Source organism: Microcaecilia unicolor, chromosome 9 (assembly GCF_901765095.1).
Source record: "Microcaecilia unicolor chromosome 9, aMicUni1.1, whole genome shotgun sequence".
NCBI lineage: Eukaryota > Metazoa > Chordata > Amphibia > Gymnophiona > Siphonopidae > Microcaecilia > Microcaecilia unicolor.
In genome coordinates this window covers 106,028,995-106,048,866 of record NC_044039.1, presented here as the reverse complement: position 1 = coordinate 106,048,866, position 19,872 = coordinate 106,028,995, and the positions used below count along the sequence as shown (strand labels likewise).

At 44.0% G+C, this 19,872-nt stretch overlaps 1 protein-coding gene across 1 annotated transcript in view; it reads left to right on the top strand.

Annotated features, from left to right (window-relative positions):
• The window catches only part of HEATR5A (HEAT repeat containing 5A), a 275,460-nt gene that overhangs the window by 26,167 nt on the left and 229,421 nt on the right, over positions 1 to 19,872 (top strand). The window contains exons 3-4 of the mRNA XM_030215480.1: positions 2,474 to 2,685; positions 11,491 to 11,599. Of these exons, the coding sequence (XP_030071340.1) occupies positions 2,474 to 2,685; positions 11,491 to 11,599 (321 nt within the window). The remainder of the gene's footprint in view (positions 1 to 2,473; positions 2,686 to 11,490; positions 11,600 to 19,872) is intronic.

Sequence of the window (19,872 nt, the reverse complement as noted above, 5' to 3'; positions counted from 1 at the left end):
CATCTTTGTCACAGGAAAGTTGAGAAAACAGTGAATAGAACTTCTGCTGCCCATCCCAGGATCCTCGGTAATAGCCAAAAACGACCTTGGCCATCCTCTGCCAATAGATCTAATTAGCGAAATTCTGCTGGAATAAATGCATTTTTAGGGCTGCTTTGAATTTTGGAAAGGAGGCCTAAGTGTGCAAAGTCAGTGACACAGCATTCCAAAACAGAGGAGTAAAACAGAAGAATTTGCATTGGCGTGTGGACTCTAGATGTGCAAGGCAAACCCATGAAATATGAAGTCACGCATTGTGAAGAGAGCATAATGTTCTAGGTTGAGTGTAGAGAGTGATGACAGAAGCTAGATAGGAAGGAAGTGCCTTCATATTATGCATTTCTGTGAGGATCTTGTAGCAAATACGATAAGTTATGGGCAAAACATGTTTCATCAGAAGGTGGGGGGATTGTGTCATTTTGCATTTGAGAATATTCTTATAGCTGTATTTTGTATAATTTGTAACTGTTTTATTGTATATTGAGAAGTCAGTATACAGTAAACAATATTGCAGTAGTCAAGTCTCAAGCTACGATGGCCCAAAGTAAGAAAAGCCTTTTAAGAATAGTCCACTCTGTGAAATTAACAACTAGGAAACTGAAAACATAGTCATATAGTATATTTTTTTAAGCATCACTTAAGCTGTGGAATCTGTTGCTGAAGGACGTAGTCCAGATGACTAACACAGCATGGCTCAAATGAGGTTTGGGCAAGATCCTGAAGAAAAAGTCCATAAAAATTACTAGCCAGGTAGACTTGGAAAAGCTGTCACTTAACCCTTGAAATAAGCTGTGAGAAACTGAATTCAGTTTTTGGAATCTTCTAGTTACTTGTGACCCTAGATTGCAGAATGCTGGATTTGATGGACTTTGGTCTGACCCAGCAGAGCTGGGACAGACTTGGACACCATTGCCGAATACGTGACCTGAAGCAGAGCACTTTTTCTCCTTGTGCCTTTTTAGGCCAATGTGCAAACCAGGCATGGAGGAGTAGCTTGGTTAGTGTAGCAGGCTTTGATCCTGGTGACCTGGGTTCAGTTCCCACTACAGCTCTTTTTGACTCTGGGCAAGTCACTTAATACTCCATTGTCTTAGGTACAAAATAAAGCTTAGATTATCAGCCCACTAGGGACAGAGAAAGTATCTGCGTATAATGTGTACAGCACTGCGTTCATCTACTAGAAGGATCAGGCAAGAAGAAAAAGCTATAGATGTACAGAGAGTTTGCTACAAAGACGAATCTTCAGGGGTCAGTGGTGATACTGAATATTGCTTATATTGTGCTGACATTGAGTGTCATATTTCTGTTCTGCTGTTTTAATGGCTATATCACAGAGACAGTATTTCATATGATTACTTTTACTATAATTTGGCTGTTCTAATGGTGTATTATGCTGACATTTAGTCATTTTACTATAGTTATGTGTTACTGTAATGTAAGTTGCCTATGTCAAACTACATCTATTGTAGAATGCATTAAGTGAATTGTGGTGGTCAGTGTTTTTTTTAAATGCTGATGGCCATGGGCAGAATTAGACCTCGATATTCAATGCCAAGCCATGTCCAGGCACATTCATTGAAAATCCGGAGCCATGCCGGCATGTGCTCACTGCTGGATCTTAAGCAGGCTTCAGCCAGTATTCAGTTGGGACCCACATAATACACTTATGTGGGTCCCAGCTGAATATTGGCTGGGATCTGTTTAAGGGGAAATACCTTCATCCCCTTTGAACCCCTCCCCCTACCCCGCACCTACGTTTGATAGCCCTGATGGTCTAGAAGGTCACAGCTCTGGCCTCAAAATGGCCAACACAACCTCTTGCAGCCTTGTGGTACTAGCCTCTTGCAGCCTTGTGGTACTAGCCGTGCCTCAGGACCCTCCCCCAGAGCACCAGCGTGCTCAAAGGTAGGCTTGTGGGGGGTGGGGCTCTGGTCGGGGGTTTTTGACTGTCTTTGGGGGGAGGGACGTGGATTGAGAGGAGGAAGAGGCACCAAAAATCCTGCCTGTATGTGGAAATTATCTGGGCACTGGCCAATATTAATTGCCGGTGCCCAGATAGCTATCCAGGCAAAAATAGGACTACTTTATGCAATCAGATTAGCTATGCAGGTACCGGCACTGAATATCACCGGCACCAGCATAACTTCTGGCTCCTCCCCAACTTTGCCCTGTAACAACCCTTTCTTGCCTGGTTTCAGTTTGATTGGTAAGCACCGATATTCAGTGGTACTGCCTGGTTAAATGCCGCTGAGTATCAGCATTCAGGTTGTTGAGGACGATTTAAGTGTACAGGAGTCTCTCCTGCCGCCTTAAATTGCTTTGAATATCTACCCCATAATCTTTGAGTGCGACTGTGATATTCATTTGCTTTGTGAACAAGCTGAAGAGCATTGTCTGGAAACATAACCAACTCTGATGTTACTCTGTCTTTTAGGCTGATGTGAAAGAGAAGCAAAAGAAACTAGTGGAACAACTAAGCACTTTATTAAACAGTTCTCCAGGGCCTCCCACCCGAAGGTTGATTGCTAAGAACCTGGCCATCATCTACAGCATTGGGGACACATTCTCTGTTTACCAGACCATTGACAAATGTACTGAGCTTATTCGCAGCAAGGATGATTCACCAAGTTATCTACCTACAAAGCTGTAAGTGTGCAGTCAGAAAAGGGTAACTGTCTTTTTAACTGTGCTCTAGAGAATGACATGGGGATGGGGATGCATGGTAATCCGCAGTAATGGTAAACTTTTAAAAGGATTACCGAAGATGTGGAAGACAAACTGTTTACCGCCCTGCTGGAACAGTAAAAAGTTTTTTCCTGTGGTAAAAGAAAACAAAACTGTTTATTGCCAGTTACTGCGCATCCTTATTTCCTCCTGTCCCCCTTTTGCGAACGGTGCTATTTAACATATTTATAAATGATCTGAAAATCAGAACAATGATTGAGGTGATTAAATTTGCATATGACACAAAACTAATTCAAAATTATCAAAACACGTGGATTATAAAAGAAATTGCAAGAAGACCTTAGGAAACTGGAAGGCTTGAGATCCAAATGGCAGATGAATTCAATGTGGACAAATGCAAAGTGATTCACATTGGGAAGAATAATCTACATCATAGTTACCTGTTGCTAGGGTCCACCTTAGGAGTCAGCATCCAAGAAAAAGGTCTAGGTGTCATTGTAGACAATACGCTGAAATCTTCTATTCATTGTGCAGCGGAAGCCAAAAAAGCAAACAGCATGCTAGGAATTATTAGGAAAGAGATGGTAAATAAGACCAAGAATATTATAATGCCTCTGTATTGCTCCATAATGCGACCTCACCTTGAGTATTACGTTCAGTTCTGATCGCTGTATCTCAGAAAAGATATAGCGGAATTAGAAAAGGCTCAAAGAAGAGCAACCAAAATGATAAAGGGGATGGAATGCCTCTTCTTTGAGGAAGGCTAAAGAGTTTAGGGCTTTTCAGTTTGGAAAAGAGATGGCTGAGGGGGAATATGGTTGAGGTCTACAAAATTCTGAGTAGTGTAAAATGGGTAGAAGTGTATCTATTTTTTTTTTCATGCTTTCAAAAAGTACAGAGACTGGGGAACACTCAATGAAATTACATGGAAATACTTTTAAAACAAATAGGAGGAAATATTTTTTCACTCAAAAGAATAGTTAAGCCCTGGAACTTGTTGCTGGAGGATGTGGTAACAGCAATGAGCATATCTGGATTTAAAAAAAGGTTTGGACAAGTTCCTGGAGGAAAAGTCCATAGTCTGTTATTGAGTTGGACGTGGGGGAAGCCACTGCTTGGTAGCATGGAATGTTGCTACTAATTGTGTTTCTGCAGATATTTGTGACCTGGATTGGCCACCATTGGAAGCAGGATACTGGGCTAGATGGACCATTGGTCTGACCCAGTATGTCTGTTCCTATGTTCTTAGTACAGCCTTGGCCAATGAAGGGGATTCTCTATGTATTTCCCCAATGGCTCATAAGCAAGACGCTACAGTGCATTGCTCTTCATCAGGGCCTGATAATTCTAGTAGCACCAGACTGGCCCAGACGTCCTTGGTATGTGGACCTAGTGCGCCTTCAAGTCACTCCTCTGCATCTTCCTCAGCAACAGCGGCGTACCAAGGGCGGGGCGGTGGGGGCGGTCCACCCCGGGTGCACACCGCTGGAGGGGTGCAGAGAGCAGCTGCGCACCTGTCGGCTCCGCTGGTTCCCTGCTCCCTCTGCCCCGGAACAAGTTACTTCCTGTTCCAGGGCAGAGGGAGCCAGTGGAGTCACGTGGCTGCTCCCAGCAGCTAAGTATGCACCCGGGGGGTGCGCATCAGCGATCTGCCCCGGGTGGCAACTGACCTAGGATCGTCACTGCTTAGCAAAGAGGATTGTTGCATCAAAGTCTCATTCTCATGGAGGATTCCTCCCCATTTGGTCTTAAGACCTGTCTATTGAGAGGGTGATACTAGAAAGGATATTCTGAAGAATAGTTAAGCTCTGGAACTCATTGCTGGAGGATGTTGGTAACAGTGGTTATCGTATCTGGGTTTAAAAAAGGTTTGGCCAAGTTCCTGGAGGAAAAGTCCATAGTCTGTTACTGAGATGGACATGGGGGAAGCCACTGCTTGCCCCGGGATTGGTAGCATGAACTTGTGACCTGGGTTAGCCACTGTTGGAAGCAGGATAATGGGCTAGATGGACCATTGGTCTGACCCAGTATGGCTATTCTTATGTTCTTATGTTCATATATGAATGGAAACATAATAACTGAATATTTTATTGATGGTACAGACTAAGCCACATTTTGACCTACAGTAATCTTAGAGGGAGAGATGACTTTTTCAAGCTTCATGAGTAGCTTTTGGATGTCCGCTAGAATGCTTGAAATGGCTTTTTATAGAATTGAGCTTTAACCATTACCTGCTGGAGATAACTATAGTATAATACATGTTATTTTATAGATCCATCATCTTCTTTTGCCTCTCAACCCTCTTCCCCCTCCCTTCTCCCCCTGTGTACATTTTAAAAGCCGTGTACATTTTAAAAGGTGCATTTCCTTTCATAGGTCTCCAGCAGCCAGCAGCGATTCGGCTGCGCTGCTAGTGCTGCCAGAGACCTGTGGAAGGAAATACTTTTAAAACGTACATCAGGGGAGAGGGCATAGGCTGGGGACTGAGAAATGGTAGAGAGAAGAGGTGAGTTTAGGATTGAGCATGAGACTTGCAAGTGTGCTTTTCCCAGGGTGCTATTATGCTTAGTTATTTTAGACAATCCAAATAGCACTCATGCAAAAATTACTAATATGTTTTTGAGACCTCAGTCAATCAGAACTACGGGGCGCACTATGGTTCAAGCCTCCGTTCTCCTGTTCGTCACCGGTCTCCTTTATTTTTTAATTTAATTTTGTTTACTAAATCTTTTTTATGTGTAAATATTTGTGCAAACGCAACGTGAACATAATCTTCAAATCCTTAGAGTCTTAAAGGGCGATAGAATCAAATCCCACTTAACCTAGTTGAAATCAGTCCATGGGGAATATATTATCCGAAACGATATCATGTTTCGCCTCCTGACTGTCTCAAGGACAGTTCCCCCATATCTGCACCAACTAGGTTAAGTGGGATTTGATTCTATTTACCTTTAAGACTCTAAGGATTTTAAGATTATGTTCACGTTGTGTTTGCACAGATATTTACACACAAAAAAAGATTTAGTAAACAAAATTAACTTAAAAAATAAAGGATACCGGTGACGATCAGGAGCATGGAGGCTTGCACCATAGTGTGCCCCGTAGCTCCGATTGACTGAGGTCTCAAAAACATATTATTAGTAATTTGTACGTGAGTGTAATTTTTGCATGAGTGCTATTTGGATTGTCTAAAATAGTTTTTTCAACTTATGCACGATATTGGGGCTGTGAAGATAGATAATGCTTAGTTATGGCACTAGGTTGTGTCTTAGATTTTGCTTCATTTATCCTCATGATCCCAGTCTGGTTATAGCAGATGCACAGTTTTTAGAGTGCATTGTTTGGCTTCCTAGACAGGTATCCATAGGGCCTCAATATGGCCCCAAAATAAAGCCAAATTGTTAGCAAACATTTGCAATTCTGTAATTTGTTGCTGCCAAAATGAAAGCTTATGTGAGTAGACCAATCTATCGCCTTAAACACCTGATTACGAGCCACACATAGAAATTGGAGATAATGGATATAGATCCTACACAAGCACGATATTAGTTGGGGGGTAGGAGGGACGGATAGACTTGGGTGGGTGTGGAGATGGAACCCTCCAGAGTCTAAACACAAAACATGTAGCATCTTTCACAGATGGGGATACAGATTCCAATAATGTTTAAAATAATGAAATCCTAATTGAAATTTAAATTAATCAGCTATGGCAAGGGTTTGAAATGTTATTAAAATTCAGCATCGCAGAAAAAACCCCACAAAGGGTGTAGGGAGAGGGGAGACTGGAGTGCAAAAAAAGTCCAACTGGCCTGTCTGCTGGTGGGTGCCTGCAACATGCAGATCGCACCAAAGCCACAGTACAATGCACTGGTGCAGGACAAGGGCAAGCCTAAGACTCCATTTGGGAGCAGCAACTCTGATGTATCCAGAGCTGAGAAAAAGACCAGCAAATAGTTGCTAAAAGTTCCAGGTTGGTTTCGGGGTTTTGCCTGTGCATGTTGGCTGAGACCAGAATAAGTGCGCTTCTACTATATTTTTTTACTACTTTGATAGTTTTTGTTGTTATTTTTATTTTTAATGTGCAATTTGTTCAGCTTTGCTAGTTTCCCATGATACCAATTGGTGAGGGGAATTGGCCAGAAGCGTGACAAATAAAATATACAGTTTTTTGAATTTTTTGTTTAAATGTTTCCTTTGCAGTATGCCATAAAACTTTAATCATTTTAGGCTTCCTATGTTTATAAATACTTGCCATTTGCAGCTTTCATTGCCTTTTAGCATTGTAAAAGTATTATTTATTGGACGTAATAATAAGTGTATCAGCAAGTCCAGCAGAAATTTCTTTTTTGCAAATAGACCTAGCATGGCCATATGAGGTGAATAACAATTATTGACTGTAGTGGAGAGCAGTGATGAAAAAAGTGATGGCTGGAATAACTGTATTTATAAGCAGGTCTGAAATTGCCTTTTCCCTAGCCTGATCTGAGCATACTCTTGTCTTCCTTTCCAGAACTCTTCCCTCCTCCTCGGTGTGATTCCTCATATTGTGTTTCGCAGCTCAATCTCCACAGACTGTTGTTTACCTTCCCAGGAGAGAGAGACACACACACACACACACACACTCACACTCATTCTCACACTCTCTCACACTCTCTCTCTCTCTCTCTCTCTCACTCTCTCTCTCTCACTCTCTCTCTCTCTCCTCAGCCTGACCCCAGCTTGCATTCATTGAAACTTGAAACAGGATCCATTCATTACCACTGAATCTACTGTACAGTCAAACATGAAGAGAGACAGTCCCTGCTCAAAACAGCTTACAATCTAAAGGATATAACAACAGATAACAAATTAGGACAGCATAGTACATCTGATTACACAGTAGTTCATAGGGACAGACTAATAGATCTAAACAGCTAAAGACAATTAAGGTATGCAAATGCATAATACAGACAGATTGGTAGTGGTATTGAATAGAGGAGTAATGGTTAGGTTAAGTGCCAAAAGCAGAGTTGAAAAGATGGGCTTTGAGCAAGGATTTGAAGATGAGTAGGGATGGGGCCTGAAGTATCAGTTCAGGAAGTCTATTCCAGGCAAAGGGTGAAGAAAGGGCTGAGTCTGGAGTTAGCGGAGGTGGAGAAGGGAGCAGAAAGGAGGGATTTGTCCAGTGAGCGGAGGTTCCGAGTAGGAATGTAGGGGGAGATGAAGGTGGAGAGATATGAGGGGCAGCAGAGTGAGAGCATTTGTAGGTTAGTAGGAGAAGCTTCAATTGTATGCAGTAACGGATTGGAAGCTAGTGAAGTGACTTCAGGAGAGGGCTGATGTGAACATATCAGCTCTGGCGGAAAATAAGACGTGCCGCGGAATTCTGAACAGATAATACCACCTTTCTGTGGTTTTTGCAACTACATTCAAAGCGGTTTACTATAGTATACACAGGTACATAATTAACCCTCCATTGCCCCAGGTACAAATGACTTGCCCAGAGTCACAACGAAGAATGCAGTGTGTCCCTTACGTTGGTCTCAGACTGTTGGAGTCAGGCGAGAATTACACCCTTTCTAAAAAGTTGATTTGGCCCTTTTCAAAGTTATGCACTCTGGACCAGTTTCCAATCTCTTTTATCTCAAAGCTTATAGAGAAAATAGTGCTTTGCACTATAATCTGGTACAGATCAGGTCATAATATGGAATCTACATTATTCAGCAAGCCATTTCTGGCTGTTTAGTGAAGTGTGATATCAAGTATTCTAAATAAACTAGCCGTTAACCCCGTTAAAACAGGCGAGTATTGGTATGGGGTTTTTCCAAGGCCCCCTCCCCTAGCCACTGCAAGGCCCCCGTCCCCCCCCCCCCCCCCCAGCTCCAAGGCCCCCTGCCCTCCCTCCCAGTTCCAAGGCCCCATTCCCTCCCTGCTCCAAGGGCCCCCCTCTCCCCCTCCCAGCTCCAAGGCCCCCTGCCTGCCCTCCCAGTTCCAAGGCCCCATTCCCTCCCAGCTCCAAGGGCCCCCCTCCGTCCCTTCCTCCCAGCCAGCTCCAAGGCCCCCCTCCTTCTGACCTTCCATGTCCAGCATCCTTGGAGGGTGGCCAATGTAACGCCCATTTTTAAAAAAGGCTCCAGGGGAGATCCGGGAAATTATAGACCGGTGAGTCTGACATCGGTGCCGGGGAAAATGGTAGAGGCTATTATTAAAAAAAAATTACAGAGCACATCCAAGGACATGGATTACTGAGACCGAGTCAGCACGGCTTTTGTGTGGGGAAATCTTGCCTGACCAATTTACTTCAATTCTTTGAAGGAGTAAACAAACGTGGACAAAGGGGAGCCGGTTGATATTGTGTATCTGGATTTTCAAAAGGCGTTTGACAAGGTACCTCATGAAAGGCTACAGAGGAAATTGGAGCGTCATGGGATAGGAGGAAATGTCCTATTGTGGATTAAAAACTGGTTGAAGGATAGGAAACAGAGAGTGGGGTTAAATGGGCAGTATTCACGATGGAGAAGGGTAGTTAGTGGGGTTCCTCAGGGGTCTGTGCTAGGATCGCTGCTTTTTAATATATTTATAAATGATTTAGAGATGGGAGTAACTAGCGAGGTAATTAAATTTGCTGATGACACAAAGTTATTCAAAGTCGTTAACTCGCGACAGGATTGTGAAAAATTACAAGAGGACCTTACGAGACTGGGAGACTGGGCGGCTAAATGGCAGATGACGTTTAATATGAGCAAGTGCAAGGTGATGCATGTGGGGAAAAAGAACCCGAATTATAGCTACGTCATGCAAGGTTCCACGTTAGGAGTTACGGACCAAGAAAGGGATCTGGGTGTCGTCGTCGATAACACGCTGAAACCTTCTGCTCAGTGTGCTGCTGCGGCTAGGAAAGCGAATAGAATGTTGGGTATTATTAGGAAAGGTATGGAAAACAGGTGTGAGGATGTTATAATGCCGTTGTATCGCTCCATGGTGCGACCGCACCTTGAGTATTGTGTTCAATTCTGGTCGCCGCATCTCAAGAAAGATATAGTAGAATTGGAAAAGGTGCAGCGAAGGGCGACTAAAATGATAGCGGGGATGGGACGACTTCCCTATGAAGAAAGACTAAGGAGGCTAGGGCTGTTCAGCTTGGAGAAGAGACGGCTGAGGGGAGACATGATAGAGGTATATAAAATAGTGAGTGGAGTGGAACAGGTGGATGTGAAGCGTCTGTTCACGCTTTCCAAAAATACTAGGACTAGGGGGCATGCGATTAAACTACAGTGTAGTAAATTTAAAACAAATCGGAGAAAATTTTTCTTCACCCAACGTGTAATTAAACTCTGGAATTCATTGCCGGAAAATGTGGTGAAGGCGGTTAGCTTAGCAGAGTTTAAAAAGGGGTTGGACGGTTTCCTAAAGGACAAGTCCATAAACCGCTACTAAACGGACTTGGAAAAATCCAAAATCCCAGGAATAACATGTATAGAATGTCTGTACTTTTGGGAAGCTTGCCAGGTGCCCTTGGCCTGGATTGGCCGCTGTCGTGGACAAGATGCTGGGCTCGATGGACCCTTGGTCTTTTCCCAGTATGGCATTACTTATGTACTTATATGTATTTATGTACTTCCCTGCCAGCTGCAAGGCCCTCTGTCCCTCCCAGCTCCAAGGCCCCCCTCCTTCTGATACCTCCCCCGAGGTCGCCGCTGCCGGTCCCACTCCTCCCTGGAGTCGCCGCCGCCGCCGCAGACACCCCTCCACCCGGGCCAGGCCCTCTGTTCGCCACTGAACTTACAGCGCTGAAACCGCAGCAGGCAGATCAGCTGAGCTCCCGTCAGCCTTCCTTCCCTGCCTGTGTCCCGCCCTCGTGTGACGTAATGTCGGCGAGGGCGGGACACAGGCAGGGAAGGAAGGCCGACAGGAGCTCAGCTGATCTGCCTGCTGTGGTTTTGGCGCTGTAAGTTCAATAGCGAAGCGAGGGCCTGGGCTGGGTGGAGGGGGGGCGGCGGCGACGACGACGACTCTGGGTGGGGGGAGCGGTGGTGGCGACCTCGGGGGGGGGGGGAGCGGTAGGGACCTCTGGTTCCCTCCCTCCCCTTCGCGCAGTTTCCCTCTCTGTCCCACCCCCGTCATCACGTATTGACGCGGGGGCGGGACAGAGAGGGAAGTCTCTACTGCGAATTTGCGAGTGAGTATGGTCACTCGCAATTTATATGTGTGATACTTTGTCCTTCATGTGGGACTTTGTCCGGTGCCTTTTGAAATTGTCCATACATATACTTTCTTTACACCTTTAGAGAATTTTAATAGCTGCTAAATCTATGTTGGCTTTCCCCTATTTAATAATAATAAACAAAATAAAACATGGAAAAGAAAATAAGATGATACCTTTTTTTATTGGACATAACTTAATACATTTCTTGATTAGCTTTTGAGGGTTGCCCTTCTTCGGGCAACCTTCAAAAGCTAATCAAGAAATGTATTAAGTTATGTCCAATAAAAAAAGGTATCATCTTATTTTCTTTTCCATGTTTTATTTTGTTTAGTTTCTATTGATTACCTTGAAAAGTGGACTAACACGGCTACCACATCTCCCTATTTAATACATAGCTTGGAACGTTTCAAAGCATTTAAACAGCAACTGTGGACATAAGGCCAGCAATTTTGGGAGTGAAGACAATGAAATCTTTATGGGATCACTTTGAATGTGTCAGACTATTAGAATGATGGTCTCCTTGATCAGCAGTCTGCTTAGAGCTGTGCAGTCTAATTTCTCTTTCTTTGCATTAATTGCAGTGCGGCAGTGGCATGCTTGGGCGCACTTTACCAGAAACTTGGGAGACTCTTGGGTGGTACTTTTACAGACACTGTGGGGAGCTTGCTCAAGGCACTGAAGAATGCTGAGGTAAGACACAACAGGTTTCTGCCAGTCATTTTTCTAACATTATGCTGTAATTTCCAGCCCATTCATCATTCACTTTTAGATTATGGCTCTTTATTTTGGAAGCATCCCCACATGTAAATAGTAGCATTTGCACATGTAGCTTAGCACACACAGGTAAATGCTCTTTTAGAATGTAAGTTATATGCTCACCATCTTCTTTTGGTGCGAGATGTGATGGGAGCACAAAGAGGGAATGGTTTAGGCGGGCCTAACACACAGATGTGGATTGCCCATTTTATCAGTGGATGGAATCCACATGGATAGGAAAAAAACCTGCACAGTGGTATTTACACCCTCCCTCAATGCCTATTTGAAAGGGTAGATGTGAACACCTGAGGTCTAACCCTCCACAGATCAATCCCTGCTCCCCCCCCCCCCAAGCCATCTGCTCACCCTGGCCCTGCTCCAGCCATCTAAATCCCACCCATTCACCCACCCCTGCCCATGGATGAAGCCTCCAACACTGACCTCCTCCCCCCCCCAACCCATCCCTGGCTTTGCCAGTGTCCCTGATGTCTACTGTGAGCAGAAGCAATCCCTGTTATCTTCTGATATTGGATTGATCCTGGCAGTGTGTATAGTAAATAATACACAGAAATAAGTTTCTGTAGGAGAAAGGTATTTTATCTAGAAAGTAAGCTTGTTACAAATGTAAAGCACTTGGCAAAGATGATTACAGGGCAGCTACTATGGAGTGTGTGTGTGTGTGTGTCCCAAAAAGCACACAGGCAAGCAGTCTGCAAAATCTAGAACAGCAAAAAAAAAAGTAGGCCCACATAGAAAAATAAATAATATTTATTCAGTACAGATACATAAAAACAGCACTGAAAATTTCAACATAATGTTTATTGAATTTTTTTGCTGTACCACCTAACAGGTAAATACACAAGGCAGTGTACAGACAGTGGCGTATCAAGGTGGGGGCGGTCCGCCCTGGGTGCACGCCACTGAGGGGTGCCGCGCGCGCCCGTCCGTTGTTCATTCCATGCTTCCTCTGCCCCGGAACAGGTTACTTCCTGTTCTGGGGCAGAGGGAGCACGGAACGAACTACGGACAGGCGCGCGTGGCCCCCCCCCCAACGGTGTGCACCCCTGGGGGGGGTTGTCCTTTCGCTCTTCCTTCCTTCTCGCCCCCCGTCTCCATGCAGCAGCAGGCGGACGGTGAGCAGAACCTCTTCCTGCGAGGAGGCCAATGGTAGCTTCTGGGCTGTGGGGATTGGCCCGTTTCAGCCCTTTCCCGCCCTCCGCCTGCTTTTCATTGAGCACAGCTGCAGCGGCGGTAGCAGGGAGTGCAGAGGTGCTGGGGGCAGCTCGCGGACGGGGCTCGCGTGGGTGGCTGCAGAGACTGTTCAGCACGCAGAAGGGGGGCAGATCGCGCTGCATCCGGGGGGAGGGGTGCTGCACCCGGGGGGGGGGGCGCATCGGCGATCCGCCCCGGGTGTCAGCCCCCCTAGGAACGCCACTGTGTACAGACTAAATTTAAAAAAAAAAAAAAAAAGGATCGCCAATATTAAATAAGGTAGGACAGGCATGACAATAGCAGAGAGAGAAGATAAATAGGTGTAAAAATCAAAACTAAAATTAGCATAAAACAAAATATAACATTCTTATTAGTCATTGCCCATCGACATACTGTGTAGGTTTTTTTGAAACAGGTTTTTAGATCTGCATAAATCTTAGATATAATCATTTTCTTGTTCAGTAATTTCTAATTCAGAACCCAGCATTTTGTACCTATATTTGAGATTATTTTTCCCTACGTGCATCACCTTGCATTTCTCCACATAAAATAACGTCTGCAGTCTCACAACATCCTTCTGCAAAATGCCTTCATTTGGCAGCCTAACTGCTAGTGGTAAAACCATGAGATTAATGCTCATTTTGAACCTGGGCAAGCAGGAGTAACAAGGGATCACGCCTGCTCACACTAGACACCAAGAAACCCTGGTAAGGCTGAGGATGGGTTCAGAGCTGTGGAATGTAGGGGGGGGGGGGGGGGTCCATTTTACCAGCGGAGTCTTCATTCTGGGAAGTAGGGGACTTTGATGCCTTTGGAGGAGAGCCAGACAGGATCATTCTTGGGGGTGATTGTGGGGGAATGATGCCTCAGGATCAGGGTACGCATTCACATTGGGAAGCAGCATTTTAAAAAGCTACTCCCATGCACATGTTCACTAGGGTAACACGTTTTGTTTACCCACATGCAGCTTTTTAAAATTGCTGCTCCCTCTGGACAAGGGGAGCCGTCAACATTTTAGTCTTGCATCTAAAGGCTCTGCATTTGGCACAATATACCAACAGACACTTTATCTACCTCTTGTGGAGATTTTTTCTTGAAAGATAAAATGCAGTTTACCTGTGTTATTTCCTTCCTGCAGCCTAAACACACCCTTGTGATCACATCCTTATCATATGAACACCACACAATCTTTTAGTTGCTTCGAGGGTGACCAGTTTTTGGACATCTGATTTTGCATGGGTTAAATTCATTTTACTTGTATAAATGGCTTTGAAAATTGTCTTTTCAATTCTTGTGACAGCACGCAGATCCTAAGCAATGATAATATAAGCTTTCCATTCACTCAGTGCCAGTCTGCCTGGCTCCTTATCCAGATCTGTTGTTGAGAAAGTGGTCCGGTCTCCAGAACCATTTAATTCTTTGGCTCTTCTGATGAAGTGGCCAGTACAGATGCTAACTTGTGACACTGAAATGTCAGGAACTCGTGAGCCATGCTGAATCAGTCCAAGGTTCAGCAAGCCCAGCATCTTGTCTCTGACAGTGGCTAATTTGGATTGCAAGAACCCAACAAGTAGATCTATTTCCTATAGTTCATTTGCAGTAATGAACAATGGCTCTCCCAAGTCTGCCTCATTAGTAATTGCTATGGTCTTTTCCTCCAGGAACTTGTCCAGTCCTGTTTTGAATTCTGCTATGTTAGTCATCCTCTGGCAACAGATTCCACAGCTTAATTATGGCTGCATTAAAAAAAAAAATAAAGCAAAACAAAAATCTTTCTACGATTTGTTTTTCTGCTCATCATTAGTTTCATGGAGTATCCTCTTGTTTTTATATTGTTTGACAGGTTGTACAACTGTTCAATATTGTAACTGTTTCATCCCACTCATGATTTTATAAACTTCTATCACATCCACTCTCAGTGGTCTTCTGCCCAAGCTGAAAAGCCCTAATTTGCAATGATAATTAAAGTAGTAGGTCAAAGTAAAGATAAATGCATAGTTTGATACTTAAGTAAAAGTAAAAAGTACAATGAAATTCACATTAAAAGTTTACTCACCTAAGAGTAAAAAAGTAAGTGCATAATATAATACTTTTTAAGAAAATGTACTATGACTACAAAATATGTGTTTGTTTATTAAGGGCCCTGTTTACTAAGCTGCGCTAGAGGCATGCTAGCGTTTTTAGCATTTTCTAATGCTAGAGACACCCATAGGAATATATGGGCATCTCTAGTGTTTAGCGTGCACTAAAACCGCTAGCGCACCTTAGTAAACAGGGCTAATGGCCATTATCCTAATGATAATTCGATTATCTCGCATAACTTGTACAATGTAACCCATAACCAATTTGTAACAACTGTATTCTCATTATTCATATCTTATTGTAAGCCACACTGAGCCCGCAAAGAGGTGGGAAAATGTGGGATACAAATGCAAACAATAAATAAATAAATAAATTGTATCACAGCAGTGTACACAGTAAATTAACATTAATTAAAATTAAAATCAAACAACAAAATAAAAGGAACGCTGATCAAGAATCTGTGATGCATGTTGTCAGTGGAAATATCCGAATGACAGCCAACGACTAAGTTCAGTCAGTTGCAGCCTGGAACAGGATTATTATATGTGACCACAGAACAAAACATCATAAAATATTTAGTTACACAGCTTCAATATTTGTTTTAAAAGGCTAAAATAAGATTTTGGCCCAGTGATGCAGGACTTATGAACATCACTGTATGTTGTGCTGGTTCAGTAAGAACAGATCAAAGCCCCCCAAATTGCCTAAAGATACAGAAACATGTTTTTACAATAGCTGAAACTTGTTTTGCAAAAGACAATTGATTGTCTATCTGGACATTCAGATACTTATTAAAGGTTTCTACCAAAACAATTGCAACCCCTTTAATTAGAGGAGAAAGAGAAGGTCTACATCAAAATTGTCCAACCTTTTTCTAAACCTTTGGAGGGCCAAAACACGCACCATCGTATTTTGCCACGTTTTGTCAAATAATGGCAAAATATGACATTGCATCATCCCCTCCCCAACCTTCACCCAGTCTTGCTCTCGCTCATGTAACCCTCCCCATAGCCTTCACCCAGTCTTGTAGACACTCATGTAACCCTCCCACTCAGCTTTCACCTAATCATAGACCTGCCACCATATCTTAGTTTTAAAAGTATAAAAAAAGAAGAACCGGGAGCAAAGCCACAATAGTGAAGATCAAGACAGGCAGTCTCCAGCAGTGTAAGGAATTGCAATAGTTAATGCAAACAACCTCAGGCGAGCTGCAAGGTCCCGGCACTGAACAGACAACCTCCAGAGGATAACGGCGCCTTCTCTATGCCACGTCCCCCTCTTCCACATGGGTGGGGCGCAGCAGAGGGAAGGCCCCGTAGTCTGCCAGATGTTTGCCTGTCTTCACTGCTGCGACCTCGTAGCCCAAGGATAGAAGACGAGAGACTTAGGCTGACTGACAGTGATCTGGACCCCTGGGCAGTGAAGGTCATTGGGCCCCCTGGCTGCTGCTCACCCCACCCTGCGCAGCCACCCCCATTGCTGCACCATCTTCTACCCCTGGCCATAAGGTATGCACACCCACCCACCATAGTTTCCAGCCCCACTCCCGCACACTACAGCCCCCCCTTTGCTTCTAGCACCCCTTCTGTACACTACAGCCCCCCTAGCCTCAGTGGGCCCTCCCTGGTCCTACCATGAAGGGCCCTGGTGGTCAAATGGCCTCTTCAGGAGCAGGAGCCTCCCCCCTTTCCTGCCTGCTCCTGCTGGAGCTGCTGCATTTTCAAAATGGCTGTCAAGACTTCCCAAGGTAGTCTCAGGGGTCTCGGCAGTCTTGCCAGCCATTTTGAAAATGTGGTGGTGCTGGGTAGAGCAGCGGCAACTGGCAGGAACGAGTGGATTTTTTTTCCAGCTCTCAAAGAGGCCATTAGACAACCAGAGCCCTTCAAGGTAGGACCAGGGAGGGCCCACTGAGGCTCGGGGGCTGTAGTGTGCGGGGAGGGGAGGAAGAGAACCTCTGGGCTCCTGAACACTGCCTGGTTGCCCACATGATAGACCGGACTAGAGAAGGGAAGTCTTAACTGCTGCAGCTGCTAGAGAGTGAAACAAATTTTAAGGACCCCATGGTGGAGAAAGTTGGAGAGGAAATGTCAGAACCATGTGAAAAGGAGGAGAGGGAAGGAGAATTGAGTACTTCAGCCTTTTACTTACAACAAAGCAGCATGTAATGAGGTAGAAGTACTTAAAACTGGTTCAGATAACAAGTGAATGTAATTAATTGTTTACTTAATGCGTTAATTTTACTTTGTTACTATACAACACTGCTAATTTGTTTAGCCCCTCTTCACAGTGGCATAACTGCGGGTGGGCCTGAGCCCACCCATTCTTGCGGCCCCCAAAGCACTTCGTTGACGGTGCCATACACCTCTCTCGACCTCATGGCAGCTGCCTTTCTCTCTCTAAATTCTCCACCCCCGCCCCGTCTACCTTTGAGCTATCGCCAGCAGAGATTCCTGTAATCAACCTGTGCCAGCCTTGCAGGCTTCCTTCTACCCTGTCCCGCTCTTGATGACATAATTTCCTGTTTCTTCACTGGCGGGGACGCGGTAGAGGAATCGCTTCCGGTGACGGCTTGGAGGTAGACTCCATCCGGGGAGGGGGAGAGAAGCAGATGTCAGTGGGGGGAGGGGGAAGGAAAGAGAGGAATGGATGCTGGGGAGGAGGGGGGAAGAGAGGAATGGATGCCGGGCGAGAGGGAAAGGAGAAGCATGCCAATAACAGGGCAGAGGGAAAGTTTAACAAAAAAAACTGTATGTATGCACAGGGATGGGGGTGGGAAGGGCCCACCCAGGTTAACTCAGGACCCACCCAAAATAACAGGTCTGGCTACGCTCCTGTCTCTTCATAAGGGGTTTTTCAAACCCTTTAACATTTTTTGTTGCCCTTCTCTGTACATTTATTAGGTGTACCTTACTGTTTTTGAGATATGGCAACCAGAGCTGCACACAGTACTCAAGGTGTAGTCGCACCAGGGACTTGCACAAAGGCATAACAGTATTCTCAGTTTTGTTCTCCATCTCTTTTCAGATAATCCCTAACATTTTAGCATGCTGGGCTAAAAATATGTATTATCGACAATAACTCCAAGATCTTTGTTTTAGGTAGTGACTCCTTACTGAAGACCTAGCATTGTGTACCTGTAGTTAGGATTATTTTTCCACATATGCATCACCTTGTACATCTCTAGCTAGAAACTTTGTTTTTCTTGTGTGTTCTCTTTGCCTAATTGGAGTAACTGAAATCTAAAGAAAATCTAGAACAGAAGTCTACTCATCTGTATTATGAGGTCTGAATTTCAAAAGGACTCTCAAAAACACAAAAGTGGAGAAAAAGACCTTGGTCCTTTTGATAAATTAAGAAATGTAATAAAATCATGAGAAGATGTACAGACAGGAGAAAGTAACAGCTGGACAAAAAGACGATCCACCACAGGAGATGTTGCTTAATCACACTTTATTCACAGCACCAGTAGTGTTTCGGCAGAACAACCCACCTGCCTCAGGGGTCACAGTTAAACTCTAGTAACAAAACAATATGCATATGTATGTTATACAAAAAATACTAAAAGGAATACAAAACAATGCATGTGAAATTAAGCATAAAAAGACTAATTAGGAAACTAGACATAAACTCAAACAATGATAACCAGTGGACTGTACACTAACAAACCAGTGGACTGTACAAAAAAGGTTGTTGTGCATTGACCATGGAAACATCAATTATACATAAAAACACATCTGATTAAAAACAGACATTAATTGTGAGGACTAAAATGATACATGGAAATCATATATAAAAAGAACGAAAACATACTTCTATAGGCAAGAGAGGTGCAAAAGCATTTGTGAAACACAGGAAAGCTGAGGGAAGTTAAAGCATGTACAATAATTAAAGCCAAACAACTAGGTCCATATATACAAAATAAAAAAGCATAAGAAAGCTATACCGCTTTAATGGAATGACAATATCTAGACTCATTTTTTTTAAAAAAACATAAGAAGAGCTTTAAAAATGTGTGAGAGGTTATGGTAAACAGCGGTCCTAAAAATAAATAAATAAAAAGGACCATAGTAAAATGCAGACTGTATGGCTGTTAACTGTACAGTCTGCACTTTACCACAAAAATTAGGACTTTAAATCAGGGATGGACATTTTTTAAAAACACCATCTTGGAGCCCAGACCAGAGGTAATCCATGTATGAAAAAATGTGGAAAGAAGAGCAAATGGCAGCCAGCATGGCAGGTGCATACATGTTTGGAAGAATATATCCGCTTTAATAGTGAGTCTGGGGTGTCTTCTGAATGGTTTGGGGAGGGTTTAAAAGCTACTTTGCGGGAGCAGTTGATTTCCATAGCTGCTTCTGTTAAGAAGCAGCGAATGGAAGAGCTTTAGGTGTTGCATGCCACCTTGCAGCACTTAGAGGTTGTTCATAAACCATATCTGGGTAGGAGGAATTTATGGGTAAGGTTAGAGCAGGTGCAAAGGAGGTTCAATAATGGTGTGTCCATTTGTGTATGCTAGAGACCACAGGATTCCCTTTTGAGCTGGTTTTTTCTTGACTTTTATGCACCATATTTGCCCCTTTACGAAGGTTTCAAATTAGCCACTGACCCAGCCCTAGGTGGGCGAAACACGGCCTGTGTCGGGCGATTTGTTCATACACGGTATCTTCAATAAAATCTTTTTGTTGTATTAGGTGACGGAATGTTGCCCTCGGGAAGAATGGTTTTACGCGTTTGAGTTTCCACATTGAGTGGAACATTTTCTTAATTGTGGAGTTAACTTGGCTCTCGATTGTAAGGTTCCGGTCAATTTCGACACCGAGGATTTCAGGCTATGTGAAATAGGGAGGGTGTAGTCTGGGGTGACTAAGTTTGTGGGTATGTTTGTGTTATATTGGGATGAGAGGATGAGG